Below are 25,755 nucleotides of genomic sequence, written 5' to 3'. Positions count from 1 at the left end.
GCAGGGATGTTGCTGAAACCCTTAACCAAATGCCAGGAGGCCATCCTGGGGAGAGCAAATAAACCAAGGTTAAAGCAGAGTGAGATGGAAGTGCTGTGGGCAGGGAGATCCTTGGCTCTCTTTGTTTTGCTCAGCAGCAGCACAGTAGACTGTGTTATGGTGTCCTCAAACCATGTAGTATCATCGAGGCATTTTATCAACATAACAGAATAGAAGAAGGTGTTAAAAATACTATTGCCGTTGTCTTTCAATAGCACCTCAATGTTTCAGTGGCTGTATGTGTCAGCACTGATGGTTTGGCAGCTGCTCAGCAGTTTAATTATCACTTATATGCCTAATCTTTTATAACAGATAATATTACGACTGCATTTGCTGACTTTAAAATACCGTTTAAAACAAAGCATATGTCAAAAAGACCTACTCTTATGTTTGGTCTGTTGGCTCTGACACTGAAAGAACTTCTCTGCAGCATACATTGCCTTCATTTAATACAAAACACAGATCCCATGTTTGGGATAGGAATGTAGAAAGGGGTGCAATTTATGTGGGAGTTAAATAAAAAAACACACAGAAGGAATGGCACAATACTACTTTTTGGGGCAGATGTCAGTTTATTTCTCAAAATGTATTTGATATGCCATATGTTTGCATGCTAGAATTTGAAACATCCATATTTTATTTGAACAAGCATGATAAATATGTAGGCTCAAGTCAAGTGCTCCTATCTGGAGCACAATGATCAAGCCACTTATTTGTAAGGTAAATAGAGTTGCACTTGAAGCTCAGAGAAGGAATGGATTGGAAGAACAAGAATCACACTAAGAGAGAAAAAGGGTTACAAATGGTCACAGCCATAATTGTTACAGCTTATACAGTACAGGAACCGATTTAGGGGAGTGTGACCAATTTGCAAGCATTGGGTGCCACAACAACGACTTAGAACGGAAGGTGAGAGGCGTGCATATTGAATTTTGGCATTGCACAGCGCGCTGCTACAATCTGAAAGCCCAGATTCTACCACTGAGAAAGATCTAGGCATCTGAAAACCCTACTACTGATGGGTGATACCACCTGGTTCATATGGTGGCTCATGTTAGTAGGAGGAAAGTAAGATCAGACGCACTATGGTGAGAGCAAAGCTGGATTTAGGGCAATGTGGGCAGTTCCCCTGCACAGGGTGCTGAGCCAAGGGGCGCAAAATAATAATCATACATACATTTATATTTATACGGGTACCTACTGGGAAGAATAAGAATAATTAGGGTGGGGTGCCAAATTGTATGACTGTTCACTACAAACAGTACCTAAAAGCAACTAGTTCTGTACAGTAAAAGGTAGACAGGCACAAACCTTCTCAGTTAGCTAGGTCATAGGGGAGGGGAATCATCAAAACAATACAGTTTTATGAAATTATTCTCTTCCCCATCAGTTATGCATCTGTGGATATATGCCATGTGTACTGTGGACAATTCTAGATGATTATGTGTAGCATAATTCATGGGTAACTGTTAGTTTACAGAGAATCCAGATGTTTTCCCTCAAGGAAGGTGAAGTATATATGCACATGAATGTCAGCCTAGATGACCTATATATGATGTCAAGCTTTAACAGGAAACATGTAACTTTAAAAATGTTCTGCTATGTGAAGCTAGGCCAAAATTTCTTAGAAATAATTTTCTGATACATCTTCTGAGGGTTTTTTTTCTTCTTTTCTTTTTTTACTCACCTCGAACTGTCAGGATAATTTTGCAGTGCTCCTCTCAATTTCCATATCCATAAACAAAGTAGAGAATTTCGTGTGCATCCCTTCCTCTCTGCTCCTTCTCCAAAAACTCAAATTTGTAGTCTGCTCACTCTATCCCAACTACTTCAACTTTCTCTTTCCTAGGAATCTGTTGTCACATTCTGGTATTCTAATCTCTATCCAGAATTTAGATTATAAAATGCTCAGAGGAGGGACCTGTTTTCTCCTTGTTACTCTGTATAACACTTATTTAATAATGATGATGGTAGTGATAATTCAGCATCAGAAAATAAATAGTCAAGGGTGGTGGTGGTGGTGGGGTGTGTGTGGGTGTGTGAAAGAGAGAGTGAGAGAGAGAGATTATAAACATAAGGAGCTGAAAGCTTTGAAATGTGGTTAGAGAATTAAAATTCTGAACAGCTGCTTTATTCAACCATATTTGTGTCATATGAGAAGTACCACTGGCAAATGTTTGAACAAGCAGATTTTTCATATCCACAGTGTTGGAGGAATAACATTTGTTCATATAAATATCCCTAATCATGTTTAAACACAGGTACTTTTGCCTGATTTGAAAGTACCATTTTGTGATGCTGCTAATATAGTAATTGAATTTGAAATGTATTGCTTATCCAGAGTATTACTTAAACTACCAGAAATATACCATATGTTTTAACTAATCAGAGGGAACTGAACATGCCTAACAATATAGCTAGAACATGTTTGCATTAACTGGAGAGATTAATGAAATTCATCCACTTTCAAATGATTCTCAAACAGCAAAAGAGCTAAGCCAACAATCATTTTAAGTTCATCACGAAGTATTCATCCACTTATAATATTTGGTTCAAACTGACTGAGTACATAATCCACTGTTCTGAGTACTAGGAGATATGTTTACAACATGTTCTGCAAATGCATCAATCCTGTTTCCCACTGCAAAAAGGAGGAGGTTGTGTTTTCCTGGTTCCCGCCCCCACAAGGTTAATGGACTACAAGCATTGCACAGGCATCGTCTTGTTAGAATAACACAAACTACTACAAAATGAACCTGTGGTATTTTAAAAATAATTATTGTATTTATGCCTTGTAAGCATTCAGAGATGCTACAGCTTTGCATATAAACCCAAAATATTCATTTTCCAATAGTGTTTCCAATAGTGTTCCAAAACAGTCTTGTACATGCATAGAACGGTGCCCAAGCTTCAAAGCTAGAGGCAATTTATAAATGCAATAAATAAAAATAGAATTATTATTTAGAAATCAGTTCACTTTGAATACACAATGTAGAACAATACTTGCTCTCCCATATTTGTTTGAGTTACAAAAAACCCTAAGTCTTATCTTGACTGTACCCTAAAGTGCTCTAGAAGAATTCCCTCACTTACTGGATTAATATATAGAATGTTTATGGATGAGTGAGTCTTTATTAGTATGAATAACTGAAACATAATTTTAAGAATATGCTTTAGTGATTGGCTTTCATAAACTCTGCCTCTTGTAAGTGTCTCCCTCTTCACCTCTTTAAAGAGATCCAACTTGCTTTTTCAATCATTGATTCTGATTGAGTGGGGGAGACTGTGTTTCTACTAGGGCTTCTGAGCTGGAGTGCTGGATGTTAGAGACAGGCAATGTTACCTCACCAGGCTGGAAAGGTACTTGGACAATGGACTCCTCTTGCAAGTGTTCTAGGATTAGTATGGACCTCTGGGACTGGCCCTATGGGTAATTCCTTCTCTCACTTTCAATCACACTCTAGGGTAATGATAGTCTTTAACTCTTAGCCTGATTACCTTACGGGAGTTTTGTGAGGTGGTCATGTATGCTGTAGTTAGTGGACAAATATGCAAACAGAAATGCAATGAAAATAAATAATGATTGTATTTAGGGAAGGTAACTATTTATGCACAGAAGAAAATAACCTGGTAATTGTTTAGTGTTTCCTTAATTAACCACAATAAAGGCAAATGCTGATAAACACAAATCAGAAAAGAAATCTGAAGAGCCTCTAGCAATCTTATGGTCCCTTTGGCATTTTTCTTGCATTCTGTGGCAAATTGGCATATGATAGGTAAGCTAAATAATTCAGATGCATAAAGGTTATCTTGTCTGAATTGTAGGTGTGCACGTTTCCCTGCTGTTTAGAGTTTGTGGGTCATCTGGATTGAAGAAGAAGAAAAATCTGTGAGACTGATGAAGGGGGGGCAAGTGTCATAAAGGTGTCAAACATAAATGCATTTTCTCTGTAGAAGGCAATAAATATTTTACAAAAAATAACATGGGAAATTCAGTTGTGCTCTGAAAAGTTATTGTGTTAAATTGGGAAAATAGATTCAATCAACGAAGTGTGAAATAGAAGGATTTTAATCCTGTTTGAAGTGCAAATCTCAATGCGACCCTAGCTATAGAGTTTCCAACTAAGTCTCTGTAATATAAAATGTCATGTCATCCAGGAAACAGATAATCATGTGAAATGCTGCAAAAAAGAATTATTAAGCCTCCAATGAATATTGAACCTTAAATTCTCACATTCACAAAAAAGAAAAACCCATATTTTTGTTCCGACATGGTCACTAATGAACATAACTCTGTAAAACCAAAAATAGAAAAGTTCTTGGAGGGGGTGACTGTGAGGATCATGTGATTAAACTAATGGGCCTCATCCAATTTATATTGTCTATTATATGCGTGAAAAATATACTGTACGCCATACAGTGAAGTTTAATCCCATCAGAGTTTTACTGCGGTGTAGCGCATAGGATTTTCTTCTTCTTACTTTCTACCTGTACGTGATGTGCTTTGCAAGTAAATCAGTTGCTTACTTCTCTGTTCCTTGTGAAGTATGAACATAGGCATATAAGCATGACAACATTAAAAATTGTGTATACATTTTTTTTATTTGTATAGAGCAGCTTCTGGGCAATCTAGATTAGCATCTATCTTCAACTCTGTTTCTTCTGCCTATGTTTGATTCTCCTCTGATATTGCAATGTCTCTCTTGCTTGGAAAGAAGCCACTCCTGCCTGCTACCATTCTCACTCGACTTTGCGTCCTTCTCTGTTTCCTTTCTTAGCCTTTCATGGTACCAGCTTAGCCAGGTACTAGGAAAAGGGAAATAAACCCTTATGGTTGCCAAGCAACTGGAAGATGATTCAACATTCATCTTAGCATTTATATAGCACTACTCATGGGTGCTATAGTATTTCACATACTTTATCCAATTATTCATTAGATAACTCTGAAGAACACATTATTATCTCTGTGTTACATGGGGTAGCAACAAGGCGGGTAAGACTGAGAGTGGCAATTTGAATCGGCTCCATAAATTAATTCCCAACCACACCAAGTTCATCATCCTAGCAGTGAGTGATGATTGCATCTTGAATGGTCTAGCCTGCTTGTCATAGAAGTTGGAACTTCTGCAGCAGAAGCATAGAGACTTCTCTGCTCAGAGGTATAAGGCATAAAGCTCTGTAGCTGGTCAGCATCAACGGCTAGGCCTGAAGTCAGGGTGCACAAGCCTTGCTTGTAATGCCCCAAGGAGATAGATAGCTTTGGGATTTATTTCTCATTATTTCATGTTTTATTCATGTTAATTTGTGTGTTTCATGTTCAATTTTGAGTATATCCTTTCTCCCACCTGTTTTTTTTAAAAAAAACCTACTGTTTTTATTGACCCCCATGGCAGCAGAGTAGCAAAGCACATATTGATGACCATTTTGTTCCCCAGCATATCTTGATGTGGAATTGTTCTAAGGCAGTTTCATTTGTTTTGTGCAGAGGTACATCTGAAGGGGCCCCATTTAGTTAGATTCTCTATTCATATTTAAATGAATACATGCACCTCTGGAGCTTATGTTTATTATCATAATGTAAAACTAAATATTTAATCATCGTTATTAGCATTCTATCTCTGAGCAACCAACTGGGAGAGGGATGGACAAAGAAAGGGAAGAGCAGTGTTCCTCCACTGTTACAGTATTTTCAACCACAGCAAATCATTCATTCATTCATTCATTCCCAGATTGTTGTTGTTTGCTATTATACTTTTGTACCTCCTCTCAAACAGTGTTCTTTAGATGGTTCACAGCATATAAAAGACAAAAAACATGATGCAGAATCGCTTTGTATAATTAGGTTTATTTATTTTAATATATAAGAAAATAAATCTACATGTCATTTTTTTAGCCACTCCTTTTTACTTGTACTCAAGACATTTCTTAATAATGTGTCTGAGAAATATAATCAGAAATAAGTATACAAATATGTTGCTAGGTGTTGAGATTCCTGGGATGCATGGTAGAAATAGTTTTCCATAGGTCTGGAGCAGATCTTTGTTTCCATGTAGTTTCCTTCCATGCTAAAAGATTATGAATCCTGAGGTGGCAAAAACTTGCCAATGGTAAATTGTTACCCTGTAAAAAGTGCATAGAAAAACAATAGCACCTATGTTGCCAGGATATCAGAACAGTGGGGTTAAGAGAGGCTAAGAGAATGTATTAGAATTCTCAGCCCCAAAGGAAATTCTAAATAATCTCAGATCAAAAACTGTTTCAGTCCTGTGGCTTGACATTAAAATATATACTGCACTTTCTTTACCTCAGTGCCTTTGAGGCATTGTAAAGATTGTAAAGGTGCACAGAGATCAAGCAGAGTGAAGCATCAGTCTGTAATGTTTCCTCTCACAGGGACACCCAGGTTATAAGGTTGTTCCACCGCAGTTTTAACTTCATTGACATACTGTATAAAATGACTGTACCTCAGACAACCATCATAGCTTTATTTAAAAAAACCAAACAAAAAAACCACGACCTCTAATATAGTGTTAGATTTATTAGTATCCAGCTTCTGTCTACAGTGGACGCTCGGGTTGCGAACGTGATCCGTGTGGGATGCACGTTCGCAACCCGCAATAGCACATCTGCGCACGCGCGTGTTGCGCTTCTGCACATGTGCAAAGCACGATTTAGTGCTTCTGCGCATGTGTGACCGCCCAAACCCAGAAGTAACCCGTTCCGGTACTTCCGGATTTCGGCGCATCCATAACCTGAAAAAATGCAACCTGAAGCGTCTGTAACCCGAGGTATGACTGTATCTGATTTTGATGGGAAGATGGAAGTGTGTCTGCCAATGTTTTGGCAACACTGATAACATAGAAAGAGCCCTGCTGGATGACACAAAAAATCTATCTAGCTCAACCTCCTGTTTCCCAACCAGATACTACAAGCAGGACATAAGCACAACGGGATTCATTTGCTTGCATTCCTAAGCAACTGGTATTGAGAGGCCTGCTACCTCTGATTCTGGATACAGGGTAGTATTCAACTAAGATTTACTCTGAGCAGACCCATTTAAATTAATGGACCTAATTTAGTTATGCTCATTAATTCTATTCTTAGGAGAAGTTAGATGAATATCACCTGCTGTATATAATCATCCTCATTAGTACCCAGTGAGAGCCTTATCGTCCAGAAAGTTAGGATTTTTTTTACTACCTTGAACCACATTTTCCATTCCCCCCCCCCCCCATTTACACAGTTTGGAGATGTTTTTTGAGCTCCTCAGTACCCTTTTAGTTTTTAAGTGTTTAATTGGTACCACCAGAAAACTTCATCACCTCACTACTCACCCTCAACTCCAGATCATTTGTGCACAAGTTAAAAGCAACTGGTTGCGATACAGATCTGAAAGACTCCATCTTTTACATCCTTCAGTTTATTATTGGTCTCTATTAAACTATTAAACCAGTTATTGATATATTAGTCCCCATCCTTTTATTCCATGACTGCTAAATTTACTCAGGAGCCTTTGGTGAAGAAAGCAATCAAAAGCTATTGGAGAGTATGGAGTGTCTATTTCCAGATGAGCAATAAGTCTACATGAGAAAAGGGAAGAGAAATTTGAGTTCAGTGATAGCTCCTTTTAATGGAACATCCATCAGATGTGTTCCTCCTGTTATCCTGTTTTTAATTTGGAAATAACACATGTGGAGTATTCTCAGGCTGTTCTCACTACTGCCTCCCCAATATCCCTATGCACTCTGTTACTACCTGCTCTACTCCAACCTTCCCTTGTTGAATGGGAAGTTCTACAGGCAGTTTGAAGGTCAGATGAACATGATGAGAACATGATGTTCTATTCAACATGGGGAGGTGGAAGAGGAAGGGCAGGTATGCAAGACCTACATCCTCCACTCATGTTGTGATTGTGAATCCTGTAAGTACTAACATACACGTTTAAATGGTTTTCCATTCACTTGGTGTTCATGCACTGGCAAGCCTTAGACAATTTTGTATGTGTATGCACTCAAAGGTGCATTAAGAAAACATAGTGCCGGATTATCCATCTCTGTAGAATTCACAGAATCAAGGAACTGTGGAGTTGGAAGGGATCCCAAGGGTCATCTAGTCCAACCCCCTGCACAGTAGGAATCACAGCTAAAGACAGGTCATTCTGGATGGGGAAAAGACAGGCACACTTCTGCCACTGTATATGGGACACACTAGTGTGCTGCATAATAATTTTTAGGAATTGCTGCCTGAATGAAAGCTGTCACATATTCAACTTGATTTTAGCTACTCGGTACAGTAGATTTAAATACAAATCTAATAAGAATGTCATTGTCATGGGCTGGTTAGGTGCAGATTAATAGTGGGAGGAACCAGAGTTGATAGTTCTATGTGTTGTAGCAAACAAACTCAAGGGGAGGGTCAAAATAGGGAAAGGGGGGAGCTTCTGACATGATGGCCATTGATGATGCAGCTGACATTCACTTCCTCGTCAAGTCTAAAGAGCCAATGTGTAGTAGCTATCCAGGCAGAGATGTGGTACAGCCCTGAAGGACTGTGTTCAAAAATTTGGTTATGGATTTTTAATAGAATAGAAATTGTATTTATATGCCATGTTGAAGCAGCCAAAACTTGTACTGTAATATGCAGATAGGATTGGTAGGACACAGTTGTGATGAAATCTGAGAGATTCCCAGATTTAGAGCATTTAGATAGAAGCAGGAAAAGACAATATATCATCTCGTAGATAAGTATGAACCAATATTTATTCCTTTAGCTATATTAATGTCAGTAGGAGAGTGGATTTGTACGACAACACAAAGAAGAAAATTATTACACCTGAAGAGAGGAGGTGAGGGAGAGGAATGTGGAGACAGTAACATTTGACACATTCTGTGAATGTGTCATAAAAAGCACCTTTTTGTGTATGTTTGATTTTTATGGCATGTATAAGGGTTGTTTAAGGGGTTGGTTTTTCCATCTCTTATACTACCAGTTTGTTTTCTTTCAAGGGTGGGGGAGACAGAGAGAGTGAATCAATTACCTGGAATTGCCAGCTATCAAATAAACCAGGTCCGGGAATTTTATAGGAGCCAAGGGAGTTTTGCATCTAATTTCTATAAATCTTGATGAGATTTGAGTACTGAACTCCATTAACCTCTTTTGAAAATCCAAGTCTGGTTTTCACATGCTCGGCTATAGCCAAAGTATATTTTTTTTCCTGTGCCTTAAAGTGTGTTTTGATTGAAACAGCCAATCTTATAATGTGTTTCCAGTAAAGATACAGCATTTATCATTAGCTTTGCCTATTGAGGTTACTTTACCAATTCACTGTATTTACCCCCATGGCATATAACTTCCGAGTCAACTATGCAAAATTACCTATAAGCACAAAACTGTTTCATGAGGATACATAGTGCAATGTGAATTGAAAGGGAAGGGAAGAAGCTGCACATATATTTTGAACCATGAGATCTGCAGACAGCTTATTCTGAAACTACATTTCACACCAAAGTCTATTGGAACCATCCCAGAGACTCTTGATTAAGCTGAAATATATGGATTTCTCTGATTTATTCCATCAACTTTTGCAGAGGAAGTGTTGAGCATTTCAGAGCCCTCACTTTGGGGAATCCTAGGCCTGTAGATGCATGTGACCTACAACTAGTTACCACGCAGCCTCTCCCTAGCTGATTCATCCCTTCCCCTCCTTGCTGCTCATATAACAGCTCTGTGTGCTACTTAGCTGTTCCCGGTGCCAATAGGGAAAGCCACACTGAAGTCTCAACAAGCCAGGATGGGGAATCTAAAGCTCTCTATCCCCCCACACTAAGATGGAGTGTGTATGAATGGTGACTTTGAGGAGAAGATGACATGAGCGTGGAGTCCAGCAGCAACCAGGGCACCAAGTTGGAATCTAGTGAACAGGATTATATTAGACCCAAATCTAGTAGGTTGCAGCACACTGAACCAGATGCCATGACACGAGGGGCCATAGAATTGGAACCAGGACCTCATAGGCACCTTCTCCTGTTCTTGGATATTTGTGCTTCCCACACTACCTTGCCAGTCCAATGCAGAATTGCCTTTCTTCTGGCCACAGGATTAGCCCTTTAGAGATTCTAGCTCTTCAAAAGAGAGCAGAGCCTAGCAGAGGCAGACTGGAGACAGAGACTCCAAAAATCTCAGTTAATGCCCAACTTTTTCTGGGAGAAGTTGCTCTCTAGGAGCTCTCCGTGGTGCTGTGGGTTCCTCCCCAGAGTGCTCCAATACCAGGAATAGCCCAAGATATTTTGCTACCTGATGCAAACTAGAAAGTTGTGTCCCCCTGTTGTTTGTTAAGGGTGTTAGGTGAGAATGTGGATAGGGAATATCGGGCTCGGGAATCAAATACAGCCCTCCAGGCTGCTCTCTTGGGGCTCAAACCACACACACACCCCATCCTGATAAGCACTCTCCTTGAGTGTTTTTGACTGTTTGAAACATGTCTTTGGAATGAGAGAATGTTCGGTGGTGGTGGGAAGGTGCTCATCTCACCCCCCCCTTCCTTGCCTCCCCCAAAGCCTCCTCTTTCCATTCTGCAGCGCTCCCACACTTTTGCACCATGGCTTACTAGCTGGAGACTGAAGCTGCTCTCTTGCAAAACTTGAAGCTTGCCCAACAGGAGATAGCTGCACACACAGTACTACAACCACTAGTTCCTTTTAATATGTACTACTGGCAAGCAAGAGGGACGCGGGTGGCGCTGTGGGTAAAACCTCAGTGCCTAGGACTTGCTGATCGTATGGTCGGTGGTTCGAATCCCCACGGCGGGGTGAGCTCCCGTCGTTCGGTCCCAGCTCCTGCCCACCTAGCAGTTCGAAAGCACCCTTAAGTGCAAGTAGATAAATAGGTACCACTTTATAGCGGCGTTTCCGTGTGCTGCGCTCGCCAGAGCAGCTTCGTCACGCTGGCCATGTGACCCGGAAGTGTCTTAGGACGGCACCTGCTCACGGCCTCTTGAGCGAGATGAGCACACAACCCTAGAGTCGGACACGACTGGCCCGTACGGGCAGGGGTACCTTTACCTTTACCTTTTACTGGCAAGCAAGGTGTCCATCACCTTTTACTTATGAAGCAGGTTCTTCTTGCCAAAGTGTAGAACCTTACATTTGTCCCTATTGAAATTAAGTAAGTTGGGGCACAGTTATCCAATCTGTTAAGGTCATATTGAATCCCAATTCTGTCTTCTGCAGCATTAGCTACCCCTCCCAGCTTGGTGTCAGCTGCAAATGACGTAAACTAGCTTAGTTTTAGTGGAATGATCACTAGCTAGCCAATTGAATTAAAACCAAACACTGCATTCTGGACTAGGGACAGGAACAAAATTCAATTTGCACTTCTTTGAATTTTGTTATGCAAAATTTGAGCTCAAAAATACTTTTAATATAAGGGAGAGTACAGTGGTACCTTGGGTTAAGAACTTAATTCGCTCTGGAGGTCCGTTCTTAAACTGAAACTGTTCTTAACCTGAAGCACCACTTTAGCTAATGGGGCCTCCCGCTGCCGCTGCACCACCGTCGCATGATTTCTGTTCTCATCCTGAAGCAAAGTTCTTAACCCGAGGTACTATTTCTGGGTTAGTGGAGTCTGAAACCTGAAGCTTCTGTAACCTGAAGCATCTGTAACCAGAAGTACCACTGTACACCTAAAATGTATATGTCAGAAAATATAGCATACAAAAATGCATTATATTAGAGATGATTGCAAAGATGTTTATATTTGGCAAAATTGCATGCAAAATTTAGCATTTTAGGACAAATTTACAATTTTCGTAAGGACCTTTTAACTAAAAAAAAAACAGAATAAAACCACTGATGTGGAATGAATTTAAGACTGGGAAAATGAGAAATTGAGAGATGCCAGAATTGACAGGTTCATCCATTCGTAATGCAGCATCTCCACATATTATCTCCCTTGCCCCTCCCAAAATTTATCTGCATGTCTGAAACAAATTCACAAATATTATTTACCTCATTTGCTAAATTACAAATCATTGTGCTAAACTTATAGAAAGAAACAATTTGTAAAATATACAAAGATTCTTCTGAACATACTAGTATTGTTGATAGCTGGCCATGGTACAGTAGCAGTGCTAGCTGGCAATTATGATATGAATGAAGGATTAAAAAAATCTTTATCTTAAATGCCTTTGTGTTATTTGTAAATACAGGCATGTAAAAATTCTCATATCTTCTATGGTTTTTATTACAGTCCTTTTTACATGTTGTTTGTACAGTTTCCTTTTCTGGACTTTTGGTTTGTTTTAGTTCTCTAATTAAATTGGTAAGATATAACAGGAATTTAGATTTCTTGAGCTGTATTGGAAACTCTGGGACTTGTATTACCTCACAGAACGTAGAAATTGAATTGAAGCTCTGTTATTAAACCAGGTTGTAGCAACAGACCCAGGAGTTAGTGGCTCAATTTTCTACTTCTCTGAATCAAATTTTCCCTTGATTCAGTGTGTGCAATTTTGAGGATGGCGGCGAGGGCCCCCTCAGAATGGTTAAATATTTGGTTCGCTGGGTCTGATCAGCAGGTAAAGCCTGCAGGGAGCTTGTTTATCCAGCAGAACGATCTCATTATGAGGACAGTGATATACTGTGGTTTACTTCATCCGCAAAAGCTATTCAAGGAAACAACTGGGTAAATGATATTCATCTTATTCCCTACATTGTGCTATTATCAGGTGCAATAACTGTTTGCAGCTTAAAACAGAGATTAGGTACTTCAGCCACTTCATTGAAAGGATCTCTGAAGTTTCATTTTTTTAATAATTCAAGTGTTTCCTCAATTATAAAAGTAAGAAGGAAGTATGATTGGTAGTAGGAAGGTGTGGTAATGGAAATTTAGACAGAGGGAAGTTTGAGCCTAGTGAATCTATCAGTTCATCATCACTACAACAATTTATTCCACAGATGGGACTGAAGAAGGTGAAATGGTCAGATAAAAAGAAGTTGATAAGTGTAGTGAACAATATAGTAATAGGACAAATTGTTCTTTTTTACAATTTCTAGCCACCTGACTTGCAAGTTTACTGCTCATGTGTATTATTTGCTTTTTAATCTAAGTCATTAATGAAGATTTCGAACATGACCAGACATAGCAACCACTACAACAAAATTTAAATAGATCCTGTTTTTAGTTTTTTGCTAATCCATTCATTATTATCCTTTGAATGTTTATTCCCCCAACCACTGCTGCATCTGCATTTATCTGGAATGGGCTTTTAGAAAAAATAATTCTCAAGTATAGTTCATATGCATGGCTACATGTAACTCATATTAATTTTAGCCACCCATTTCTATATATAGTTCTCATGGTTTATAGTCTTCATAGGTACCAGAGTGACCTTGATTATAATAAGTTTGGCAGGCAATTACAGATTTTTTTCATTCATTCAGTTCTGGGTGGGTAATAAGTTAAAACATAAATATGGTGAATTTACATAAATGAAAGTGGTAATGAGTAGCAAAATGCTGAAATAACCACCACTGGTAGCACCTGTCTCTGATCACTAGCCTAAATTAAAAAAAATAAAAATAAGAACACTTTTTTGAGAAATGTGTGTACTTTGGTGCATGTCTAGGGGATGACAGAAAATGACTAGAAAGAACCAGATACAGGAACATGAGCAGTTGGCTGATAATCCATATTGCAGGCAAGCAATGAAGACTTGATAAAATATTGCACTTGAAAAGTGATTGTCATTTGGAACCAAGCTTTAGCCTACAAGCTTTAGCTGTTGAAAAGGTTTCATTTCAACCCTGATACAGTGCTTCAGAAATCAGAGCAGTTTGGTTTAGATTAATCTAGAAGCTTCAATTTGGCTCAGGTTCAAATCCAAATCATTATTCAGTACAGTGGTACCTCTAGTTAAGTACTTAATTCGTTCCGGAGGTCCATTCTTAACCTGAAACTGTTCTTAACCTGAACACCACTTTAGCTAATGGGGCCTCCCGCTGCCACCGCGCCGCTGGAGCACAATTTCTGTTCTTATCCTGAAGCAAAGTTCTTAACCTGAAGCACTATTTCTGGGTTAGCGGAGTCTGTAACCTGAAGTGTATGTAACCTGAGGTACCACTGTATATCCAAAACTTTCTGCCTTTCCTTTTGCTATTGTTGGGGACATTTAAGCACAGCTATAACTCCCCACCCCCTTTTGACATAATTGGATAGATTTACAAGCACAGTAGTCCTCCAAGAGTGGTTAAGGTCAGCCAATTTTCACATGAAGGGTCTGGGATTTGTGTTCTTCCTCACCTTTCAAGTTTTTATTTTATTTTTAAAAGCAGAAGTGGGTGAAATTTGCAAGGTTGGCAGCTCCTTTTAAGGGGATAAATCCTGCAAAATTTTAGATAAATAACAACAGGGTTTTTCTTGCGGTGACAAAAATGATTTGACAAGAGTGGATGTCTAGGCATATGACACAGAAGTAGAAAGATTTGAACGTTCAGCATTTTTTCAGCAAGTACCACTAGCAGAATTAGTAAATAGCACCAAAAGCAAGAATAAGGTGATATATTACTGCAAAATCCCTCCCCCTAAAGCACTGTGATTGGAGAGCCCTTACATATTAAAATCAGGCCAAAGAGTTACCCCTTTGCCCTCTCTCTATCCTAGAGGATATATCTTATACTGAAAGCTTGGAGAGCCATGTTTCATATTTTTTTTGCAGACATACTGTACTGTTATTGCTTTTTAATGTCAGAATTCTGGTTTTTACTTCTTTGGAAGGATCTTTAGTTCAGAAGTCCCAAAGCCTTCAGAAACAGCCTGATTTGGTTTCAGATATGGAATCTGCCCAAATCTGATGCACACCCCTATTGAGAATACTGAAGGATCTCCCAGAGATAAGCAGAAAGAATGGGATTTCAATTAAAAACACAGGAGAACAGATATAACTGTCTGCTGCTTTTTCAGCTTATTTTTGTGCAGGAATAACTTTCCCTGCTCTCTGCTTGCAACTCCAGATGAAAATTACATTGCCCAGGCAAGCGCATTATGTGACCCATGAGAGCAGCAAAATAACCAGACTGTACAATGGTGGTGGGATAAAATCAGGCCAATTCTTTATTGACAGCAGCAGGCAGGGCAAGCAAGTTTTCACTGGGTGACCCAGGTGCAGATTCTAGCCAGGCAGATACCCCAACCTAAGCCTGGGAGTGCTGTGGTCAATCCTCCCCTCAGACCCCTTATGGGGGCCTCCTATACTATGTTGAACCTGCCCAATGCCATTTCCACCCTCAAGAAACAACTTCTTTGCCTAACAAAGGAAGGTCATAATTTCATTGATGGAAAGGCAAAATACCCTCAACCAAGTGCCAATCAGGTTGAAAGAAAAAAACCATTTCTGGTCCTGTTAACCAGCAACCCAAAATTGTTCAGTGAAGGCTCCAAGCTGAGGATGAACGGGAAGCTGTTCCAGGGGAAACTGTCTCATATAGGCTTTTCCCTCCTCTTTGCAAGGACTCATGGGACAGCTTTTTCCCCACGAGCCCATCGCACAGACAAGATACTGGGCAAAACCACCAGGGAAAGGCATCCCACACTTTTGGGGCACGGAATGAGGCTTCAAAGGAGAAACTTAAATATAGACAAATAATGAAATGATAAAAAAAAATGTTCAGCAAAATCTCTATCCTGTGTTTTTTCCCTTCAATCTTATCTTCTTGGCAGAGATTCAGAATTTAGAACAGGTAAATGTTAGCTACATACGTCTACTACATTTGGTATATGTAATGTATTTCCAGGTTCATAGTGGTAGAAAAAGACAGTGGTGCCTCTTGGTCAGACAAGGTCTCAGGACTGACCTGGAATTATCAAGGACTGGCAGGATCCAATCATGGTTTGAAAATGTGGGGTAGCTGGGAAGCCTACTTAGTGATTACATTTCTCTAGAAGTCACACATCTATCCCTCACTAGCTCAGCAGGATGAGTTTTGGTTTGTGTGCCTAAGATTATGGATTCAGTGTTTAACAGTAAGTGTGAGGTACTTTTGATGAGACTTTTGCTATTTCTCCAAACTTGGATTCCTGATACAGTATTGCTATTATGATGATAATAGTCTCTGTATTTTAGCTTTTGATATTCTGAATTTGTTGCAGTTGCAACAAGCCAACCATCATAAGATTTAAAAATATTTCACATTTCCCAGGACTCATTTGAGTACTCCTTTATAGTATGTATTTTTTGAAATTTAAAAGCATGGTGAACTCATTGAACAGATTGAAAGCAAAGTGGTTTCCAACATAATAAATATGCAGATGTGGATTTTAAGTGCCACAAATAAATGGATAATCATTGTTACAGCATGATATATTATCAGCTGAGCTAACTGAAGTCTAACAGTTCTGCATAGCCAAACTTCTGTTAACCACGAATGAAAATGGATAATGGATAATAAATTCTTCCATATTTCTGAACTATGTAATTGAGGACTTAGGGACTACCTGTATAACTAGGGGACAGACAATGTTCATGCTCCTTGTGCTTATGACACAAAATGTTTTCCCCCCATGTCTATGTATAATTTATGCAAGTGTTTCATCCGAAACACTTGTATGCAGCTGCAAAGTGGAATATGGAATGGGCTGGAAAATTGAGTTAATCATGAACTGTTATATGTGTTTTGAACCCGCCATCATATACACTTCATGAACAAAAGCCACATATAGATAGTTCTTTATGTATACAAGCTTCACTTTCCTAAGAACAGAGCTATCACAGCTGTTGTAGCCATCTAATGACCACTGTTCCCAAGACAAGCGTAGCCTCATGGGTCAATTTTTAGAGGTTGGCAGGGTTACCCACCTGTCAGCCACATGACACCATTATAATACCACATGATTGACAGGTGGGCAGCCCCACTGACGTCTCCAAATCCCTTGTGAAGGGGCTTCCATTCGCTGGACAGCCAGCTGGCAGTCACACCCTTGGGGACCTGCAACAGCTTCTAAGCCTTCTTGCTGTTAATATAGCCCCTGTACTCCCATGTCAGCCTCCAGAGCCTCAAATAGGAGTGGGGAAACTGTCTTAAAACACTTGGCAAAACTGTTATTTGCAGGCCCACCCCCTCTGCTTTTTAACATTGCTGATTAGTTGGTCTTCTTTTTAGCTGACTAACAGCCCTGCCTGCCTTCAATCTCCAGGGGCTAAAAAAAAGTCATGTTCTTTTGTCTCTTAAGCCTTCTGATGCATGGCCTGGGATAACCCATGCTGGTTTCATGTTAACTGAAGATATTTGTGCATTACTCAAGATAGTGAATACTCCCCTCCCCCCTTCTTTTAAAACTCCTCTCTTTTTCTCCCTTTTTCTCATCCTGACTTAAATAAAGCTTTTCTTGTAACTTGGAATCTGGAGTTGTTTAAGGTTTTGCCTAGCTGTGGGATCATGTCTATCATACTGTCTAGCATTCAGCAATGATCTAAGGAGGCGATGGTTAACCCTTTATGGCCTGAAGCCTACGTTCAACTTTGGCCAACCCCCTGGGAGCCACATACAAGTGGTTGGATTGGCCGAAATTGGATGTGGCCATTCCATGCACTCTTACTCACACAGGTGCACAGTCCATGCAGATCAGCTAAGGAGGAAGTTATTGTCCTCTATCCAGTCATCAAATGGTCAAATGTTGGGTTCCACTCACTTCAGGACTGTATCTATTTTTTCCTCTTTGCCACTACCAAAATCAGAAGGATCTTGCAGGGGGCTTGGCTTGTGGGGGAGGCAGTAGAGATCTGGCCTCCAAATTTAGAGTTAGGTCTGCCCCAAGCTTTCAAGGAGAGAAACTCAGAATTGCATATTCAGCTCTGGCTGGCTGCAAGCAAGACAGGAGTCTAAAATAATGTCCTCCCCTTTCATATCATCATAAATAAGTAGATTAAATGGAAAGTGGTGCTCCTCAGAGTAAATAACCTGTTCTATCTCACAGGATCAGATTAGATTAGATAGTTTTAGCAGTTATAATCTTTATAAGTGTGTGTGTGTGTGTGTGTGTGTGTGCGCGCACACACACACACACACACACACACACACATACAAACTCACTCACATAACCACTTGGATGATTTTGTTTAACTCCTAGTAATTTTAAATACAGAAAAGTCAGATATTTCCAGTAAATTTGCTGTAGAATACCCAGTCATAATGACCTGAATAATTTATCTTGACATTTTGTTCTGCTGTGCAATTAGGCTTAACATTAATACCTCGCCTCCCCCTAACTTAGGATCTAACCTAAACTTTCCAGTTTGCAGCCATTAACTTGCCACATTTTTTAAAAGATGGGATAATTCCCTTCTTTCATTTCTGTTATTAACTTGAAGATATTTGATTAATGCTGTTCTGTGATTATGACACCCTCTGGGCTAGATGGACTCTGTTGCACATATTTCAATCAAATATTTTGTGATAATTCAGCCTAAGGATATAGTGAAGAGAAAGGATAATTTCTTACTTATCACTTAAATTATCCAGTAGGTTGATGAGATTTGCTGATTGTCCCACACTGTGGAAAATATGGCACCAATAGGGAAAGCAATTTTTGTGGTCAGTCTTGGCTGCATATTCAGTGAAACCAATCTAAAGTATTTTGCTTTGAATCAATAACGCTGGCATGACAATTTCAAAGAAGTACGATTACAAATTAAGTAGGAACTGTGCTGTATATTCAGCAGTATACCACATAATTGTCTTTTCTTCTTCTTTTCTCTTTTAGCGGATGGATGTACTGACTGGTCAGTGGATTACAAGAAGTATCAAGTCTTAGTGGGAGAACCTGTTCGTATAAAGTGTGCATTGTTTTATGGATATATAAGAGCTAATTACACCCTAGCACAAAGTGCTGGACTCAGTTTAATGTGGTACAAAAGCTCTGGACCTGGAGATTTTGAGGAGCCTATAGCTTTTGATGGAACTAGAATGAGCAAAGAGGAAGATGCCATTTGGTTTCGTCCAACAGTGCCCCAAGACAGTGGGCTTTATGCATGTGTCATAAGGTATGTGGTTTACATTTTTCAACAAGTCGCAAAAGAAAGCTATATAAACATTTCTTTGTCTTTACAGCGCCTGATGAATCTTATATTATCATTGAACCATGATCTTTACCTCTTCAGTATATTTACATTTATTTGCTTTATAATAGAAAATAATGTTATTAATATATGTAGACCTTGGATGAGTTTGCTTCAAATATACCATCTTTGACATGTCATCATTTGGGATAGACATAAATGTCCTATCTATGACTTTGCTGTTCCCTGAGAAAGAAAATATTGCTTATTGGAAGTGTTAAGATTAGCTAGGGATGGAAGAGAAATTCAATTCAGTATGTGTTCCAAGCCAAATCTATCAAATTCACACTTTCTGAAACTATATGCAAACATAAACACACCTATCCATATTTTGCAATGCATTTTTGCAACCATGTATTAGGTGAAAGCTGTGCATAATAATTAAGATATTAGTGAAAATAAAATACAAAAATGCACTACATTGGATAAATTTCAAAAATGTGCGCATTAGTCAAAATTGCATATACCAATGTGTTTATTAGGGAGGGAAATCACACTAAAATGCTGATGGATTTTTTATAAAGCAAATTGCAAAAAAATGTGAAAAACTGAATGGAGAATTAGAAAAATGAAAGACTGAGGGAACTGAAATTGACAGATCCTTGCATTCCCTAAGACAAGGAAATCCAGTCTGCCCTCCTCCCCTGGATTTCTGTTGTTATTTCAAATCTGCAGAGTTTTCTACAATGATGGAAATATGAATTACTAGAATATATATAGAAATGATTGCTGAAGGAAGAGCTGGTTGAACAAAAACAGTTTCTTTAACTTGCACCATTTTGTAGCTATCTTTCAGTTGCATTCTGCAATAGGACTGAGATTATCTCAGCGCCTTCTTAAATGATGCATACATGGACACAAGCAGCTCCCATACAGCGCATCATTTCTCACAGTTCTTGCTTTTGAAATGCATATTCTGCTTTTCCACTTCTTTCTGCATCGCTAAAGTGATTCATACTGAGATATATTTTCCTGCCCATGGAGAAAACAGAAACCATCTGGGCTCCAACTCAGATTTTGAAAATTACCAGAGAATATAGAATTAAATTTAGAGATAGGTTAAATGATGCACATAAAAAATGCAGGGAAAGCCTTGCAGAGAAAATGCACAGTTTATTGCTAAATGGGTTGTAACATTTTGCTTATTGCCCTTTGCAGAAAGACTGTAAAAGCTCTGATAGCTCTTCATTGACACATATCTGTAGATATGACTCAGTTACCTGCATACTGCAAGATCCATAATAAATTACACTCCTGAAAGTGTGACTGGGAAGAAAGTACACCTGTTATAAAGATTGTCTGACTTCATAACCAGGAGTGAGAAAACCCAGAAGTGGACCATGCAGTCTTTGTCATCTTTAGTCCTTGATACTTATTGAAATGATTGCAATAGCTTCCTATTTTCTGCAGATTCCCATCTAGTCTTACCTCATTATGCACTCCATTCTGAACAATAAGTATTTTTCCTTATTATTATTATATCCACTTTCAGAAAGGAAGTACAACACATGAAGAGGCTGTAAAGGTCAATAATTGCTTAGACTCAAGGACATGTCTTAATGGTGTCCTACAGTAAATGAACCATATTTACAGCGAATTTATACAGTTTATCTGTCAATTCACAATTTGTTCCCTCTGCTGAAAGTGCTGTACAATTTTGACCATTTATTTAAACAATCTATAGTCATTATAGATAAATGCTGAGCTTTTTAATTCCCCATTGTGAACCATAAAAAGCATCATGCTTCTTTACCTGATTGTGAACTGCCATGCTATTGATTGTTGGAATTCAAAACATAATTAAGAATATTAGCATGATAAGTAACCTATATTTATTAGTAATAGAGATGAATATACTGACCTGTGGGCTTCTCGAAAAGCTTAAGCCATCTGTATTTTCTAAGAGTCTGGACTCTTTAAGTGTTAGCAAATGGTTATGGCATAAGCTATTGTGGATAGCAATTTATCAAAAGCATTAAAGTGTTGTCCTAAGTTACAGGTATATATCATGGTTGTGGGGGGATTGTAAGGAGTGATGTCAGAGGAAATAAAATGCAGGAAAAAATGCAGGACACTGATAATTTCATAATATTCCATGATAATCCATAAAACAGCTGTTGATAACAAATGCATCCTCACATAGGTAAGGCAATATCACATAGACTGATAGATAGATAGATGATAGATAGATACTCTGTTTTGGCTCTTCCCTATGTCTGTATCTCTGCTGTGTGGCCTGCTGTTGCTGGTGAGTAGCTGTTTTAGTTAGGAGAGAAACTGTCTATAAGCAAGTGCTGGCCTACCACCCAAGGCCCATGGAAAGTGTCTTTGTCCAGTATTGGTTAACTGATGATACATTTGAGCAGTTTCAGCTGAGAACTATAAATGACATGTTCTCTCATTCTTCTAGGGTTGTTTTAGTAGATTATTCCGGAATACAGTCAGGGTTTGTTTGTTTTTAATTGTTTTTCCACTCCCACTTCATTGGGTGAATATTGTAGTTTGAAGAATGCCTGTTTGGAATTCTTAAGTTGTGAATTGATCCATTGTATCAATGGATTTTGTGGTGTGTTCTGGCTGGAAGCTCGAAACATTTATGGATGTGTACAGTCCGGAAGCAGTTGGTGGGGCACTGCTGCTTACTTGCTCTCTCGTCATAGTAATCACTCTGGCGTACTGGCAGGGGCGAGTCAGCAACATGATTGGCACAGTGTGAACACACTGGCACAGCCAATTCAGTGCTGCTGATCATATGTTTGCACTACGCCAGCCTCAATGCCCATCATTCTCCTGGTTTCCCATATAGGATGATACTTATATGTCCAACACAGGATGAGATAACACAGTAGAATTTAGGCCCCATTTATTTTCTCCTACCTTTTCAGCCATCCTTGTTTACCTGGTATACTGCATACTTGTAGAATCATTTGGCTCTTGTTGAGGGAAACAAATGAAAGCACCAGAGTCAAAACAGGCAGGGGAAGATTTGGCTTATGAACCTGCCACTTAAGTGAGAAATGTAAAGATACAGGATCAATCTCCAAGTTGTAACCTGGCAATCTGTGTCAAAATGCCTTCAGATAAAGCTGTATTTGTGGTAGCATTAACCCCCATTCTCTCATATGAGTGGAGATATGAATGCCATTCCAGGTGTGTAATAAAAAGACAGAATTCTAATAAAAGAAGACAGTATTAGTACAATCCCAACCTTCTTTGTTGTAAATGCTGTAAAAAGCATTCTACCGGACAACAGATCTGGGATTTACCATGGGGAATGAATACTAACATTCGGCAGCCAGGAAACAGCATTACCACAGCTGTAACTTTTTCTTATAACCCTAAGAGCATTGACATTGAGGAGATTGCTAGGGGTTCACATTAAATATAAAGCCCATTTACTTTTATGAGCCTTTTCACTGTGTGGGATAAACTGGTTTTCATTTACAGAAATTTGTCTGCATCACTAGATTGGTCACTGAAAAAATTGAAGGAGACCATTACTGAATGTAAAGACTTGCATTAGACACACTGACTCATTTAACTATTGTTTGACTAAGGTATTGTATAATGAATGTATTTTTATAGGAATTCTGCTTAGACAACTTTTATGCTTTTAGAGTAGCTCTAGCATAGTATTAGGTTTCAATTTCAAACTTTTTCCTGTTCAGTCTCGATTTAATGACTCATCAGTTTTCAGATTCTAAGGGAGAATATAGTTTACTGTAGCCTGCTACAACTCCCCATAAAATGATTATGCTTAATGGATACTCATGGTTGATGTAGGGCTTCTTTGAATGTATAGGAGCATATAGGAGTTTTATTATAACATGTGTTATAATGTGTTATCCAGTTTATATTCAAGCCTGCAATTTTTTCATATGTAACCATGGGACCTAAGCTAATTACAACAGCATTCTATGCCAAGCAGGTAGGACAACCACTTTGCTGACAATCATCTGGAGCGCTCTTATACCTGGCTTAAAAAACCAAGTATTTAGGATTATATCAATATAGGGATGTAAAAAATGCCTTTGGGTAATGGGTATGGCCAAATCTTGTTTATTTTTATGCTGATTCATAACCTCTCTAAATCATATATTGTAGCCTTAGTTGTGGATACAGATGCATCAGTTTGTTTTCCTCATGTACCAATATGATTTTCTGGGTCAGTATGTAATATTCTTGGTCACACAACAGTGAGCTAGTTCAAGAGTAACATAAGAGAATATAAAAGGAACCTGGCTGAGACAGATCAAAAGCACCATCAAGTCCAGCATCCTTCTTTCACAGTGACTAATCAGTTGTTTAGGAAACCCACAAACAAAACATAAGTCCCATAGCACTCTGTCACTCATATTCCCCAGCAACTGAGTCATATCCACTCTGATACCAGGTGGTAGTACATATCATGAGTAGAAGCCATTGATATCCTTAGCTGTCCTGAATTTGTCTAATTCCTACTTAAAGCCAAGTTGGTGGCCGTTGCTGCATCTTGTGGGAGTGAAATGCTGTGTGAAGAAGTACGTCCATTTGGTCTGTCCTAAATTTCCCAACATTTAGCTTCTTCTTTTTTCAAAACTAAAAAGCTAGTAGTAAGAGCTGTTCAGCAATGGAGCAGACTCCCTCAGAGGGTGGCAGACTTTTCTTTCCTTGGTGGTTTTTAAGCAGAGGTTGGATGTCCATCTGTCATGGATGCTTTAGTTGAGATTCCTTCATTGCGGGTGGTTGGAAGAGATGACCGTTCCAACTGTACAATTCTGTGATTCTATGAATCAGACGTCACAGAAATGTGTTATTGAGTTACTTGTCTGAACTTAATAACTACTAAAACGTAATGTTCAACAGTTCTTCCTTCAGATGTCTCATTAAAATTTATTGTGAGTCATTCTTCCCACTTTGAAAATGAGTGTGAAGTTCAAACCGGAAATGTAAAAGTTGTCCAAAACTTAATATCAGTTTTTATTCATATGTCTCATGCTCCAGTGACATATTATATGACATTGTGCTTTATATCTTTCCTGTTGTTTTTTAGAATTGTGTGGTGTTTAAACTTAGGTCTAAATATATAACATACAATGGTGTCAGTAATATGCTGACTAACATTCATTCTACTATCTCAGATATCAAGGAGATGATACAATGCAGAGGTCAGTTCTAGGTAGCTTTTTAAGGGGTGGGAGTGGACCAGAGTGAAGACATTGCTCTGAGGGGGTCTTGGAGCCTGATGTGATGGGCTGCAACTGGGTAACCGACCATTGTTGCACATCTTTCAGGCCCTCTTTAAAATGGATTCAGCTTTTGATCTGAAACTGAAACTTGAATATGTGTATCAGATTTCATTTTGATATTTCAGTGGTCAGTGGAGCTATCACACTTTAGCAAGATAAAATAACAAACCTACAAGCAAACAAAATGCCAAATTTTTGTTAACCCATAGGTCTTACATTATTCTGCCAAATATACAACAGACATTAAGCTTCTAAGAAAGCATCTTCAAGGCAACTTTAGAGATGCAGCCTAATGAACTGTGACTATTATAATCAACACTTTCTTGCTTAGATTCAAAATTAGGCCTTCTGTTCTGCATCTCAAAAATGTTCAACTTCAGATTTTGTATGCTGTTTTAAAAAACAAACTATCAACAGGGTGGCAGAGATATGATGGAAGTCATACGTTTCCCAGCCAGTTTTTATCAAACTCATAGGACTTGGATAGATTTGAGTCTGTATTCCCCCCCCCCCCCTTTATGCTTAACCAAGCATGAATGTGAAATTTTAAAGGATCACTTAACTGAATGCATGCTCCTGGGCAAGAATGCCTCTGGAGTAGAGAAGAACTTTAAAGGGTGAAGAAGACTGTAGCTGTCTAGTTAAACAACACTTGTTTTATGAACATCCTTGTCTCATTGAATATTGCTTTACAGTTGTGCTATTTCTACAGAGGAATTTATAAGTCGGGGTCTTAAGGCAAGCCACTGCCTTCATTTTCATTTATATCAAAATGGTGTTTAAGGACCATCAGCAAGGTAGGTCCCAAATGAGCAGGAAAGCACTGTTGTCATGACAAAGTGGCAGGAACAGCAAGAAGACTTTTAGCAAGGAGTGGGAAGGTGGGTCATGTGTAGAAAGGTTTAAAATGAGTGATGGGTTATGTGACTGGCTTTTGTCAGTGTTTCTGAGCTTTGGTGTCTTTTCCTCTTAGAATTATTTAAAAATGCAGGGTCTTTCTGGGTTTTATTTTTCTTGGGAAAGCTTAAAAAAAAAAACCAAGCCCAAGGAAGCTACCAATAGCCCACCCACCCTTCATCTGAATTTATCCTTGTGAAGAGGTGGGGTAGTGACAGGAAGAGCTACCTACCTTGTAGGCATCATCTTTAAGGTCTCAGTGTTCATTCTTCATTGATTGACATCTGTATGTGTCCGTGTGTGTATCCTTCCTCCCAAAGGAGCCCAGGGAAGCAAACATCAGTGTGTTAAAGAATAACAACAAAAATAAAACATGTTTTCATCATTTTAAAACTATATAAAACCATCCAAAATATTTAAAACATCTAAAAGCATTTTAAAGTGATCACATATCCTCACATTTATTAATTTCAAGGTTGCAAT

At 38.8% G+C, this 25,755-nt stretch overlaps 1 protein-coding gene across 6 annotated transcripts in view; it reads left to right on the top strand.

Annotated features, from left to right (window-relative positions):
* The window catches only part of IL1RAPL1 (interleukin 1 receptor accessory protein like 1), a 635,157-nt gene that overhangs the window by 294,120 nt on the left and 315,282 nt on the right, over window positions 1–25,755 (top strand). For all 6 annotated transcript variants that reach the window (XM_083439335.1, XM_083439332.1, XM_083439330.1 and 3 more), the window contains one exon: window positions 18,793–19,072. In XM_083439335.1, the coding sequence (XP_083295461.1) occupies window positions 18,793–19,072 (280 nt within the window). The remainder of the gene's footprint in view (window positions 1–18,792; window positions 19,073–25,755) is intronic.

Source organism: Podarcis tiliguerta (genome assembly GCF_965153285.1).
Source record: "Podarcis tiliguerta genome assembly, chromosome: 4".
Classification (NCBI taxonomy): domain Eukaryota; kingdom Metazoa; phylum Chordata; class Lepidosauria; order Squamata; family Lacertidae; genus Podarcis; species Podarcis tiliguerta.
Note: the sequence above shows the minus strand (reverse complement) of the source record. Positions and strands in the feature narration are given on the sequence as shown.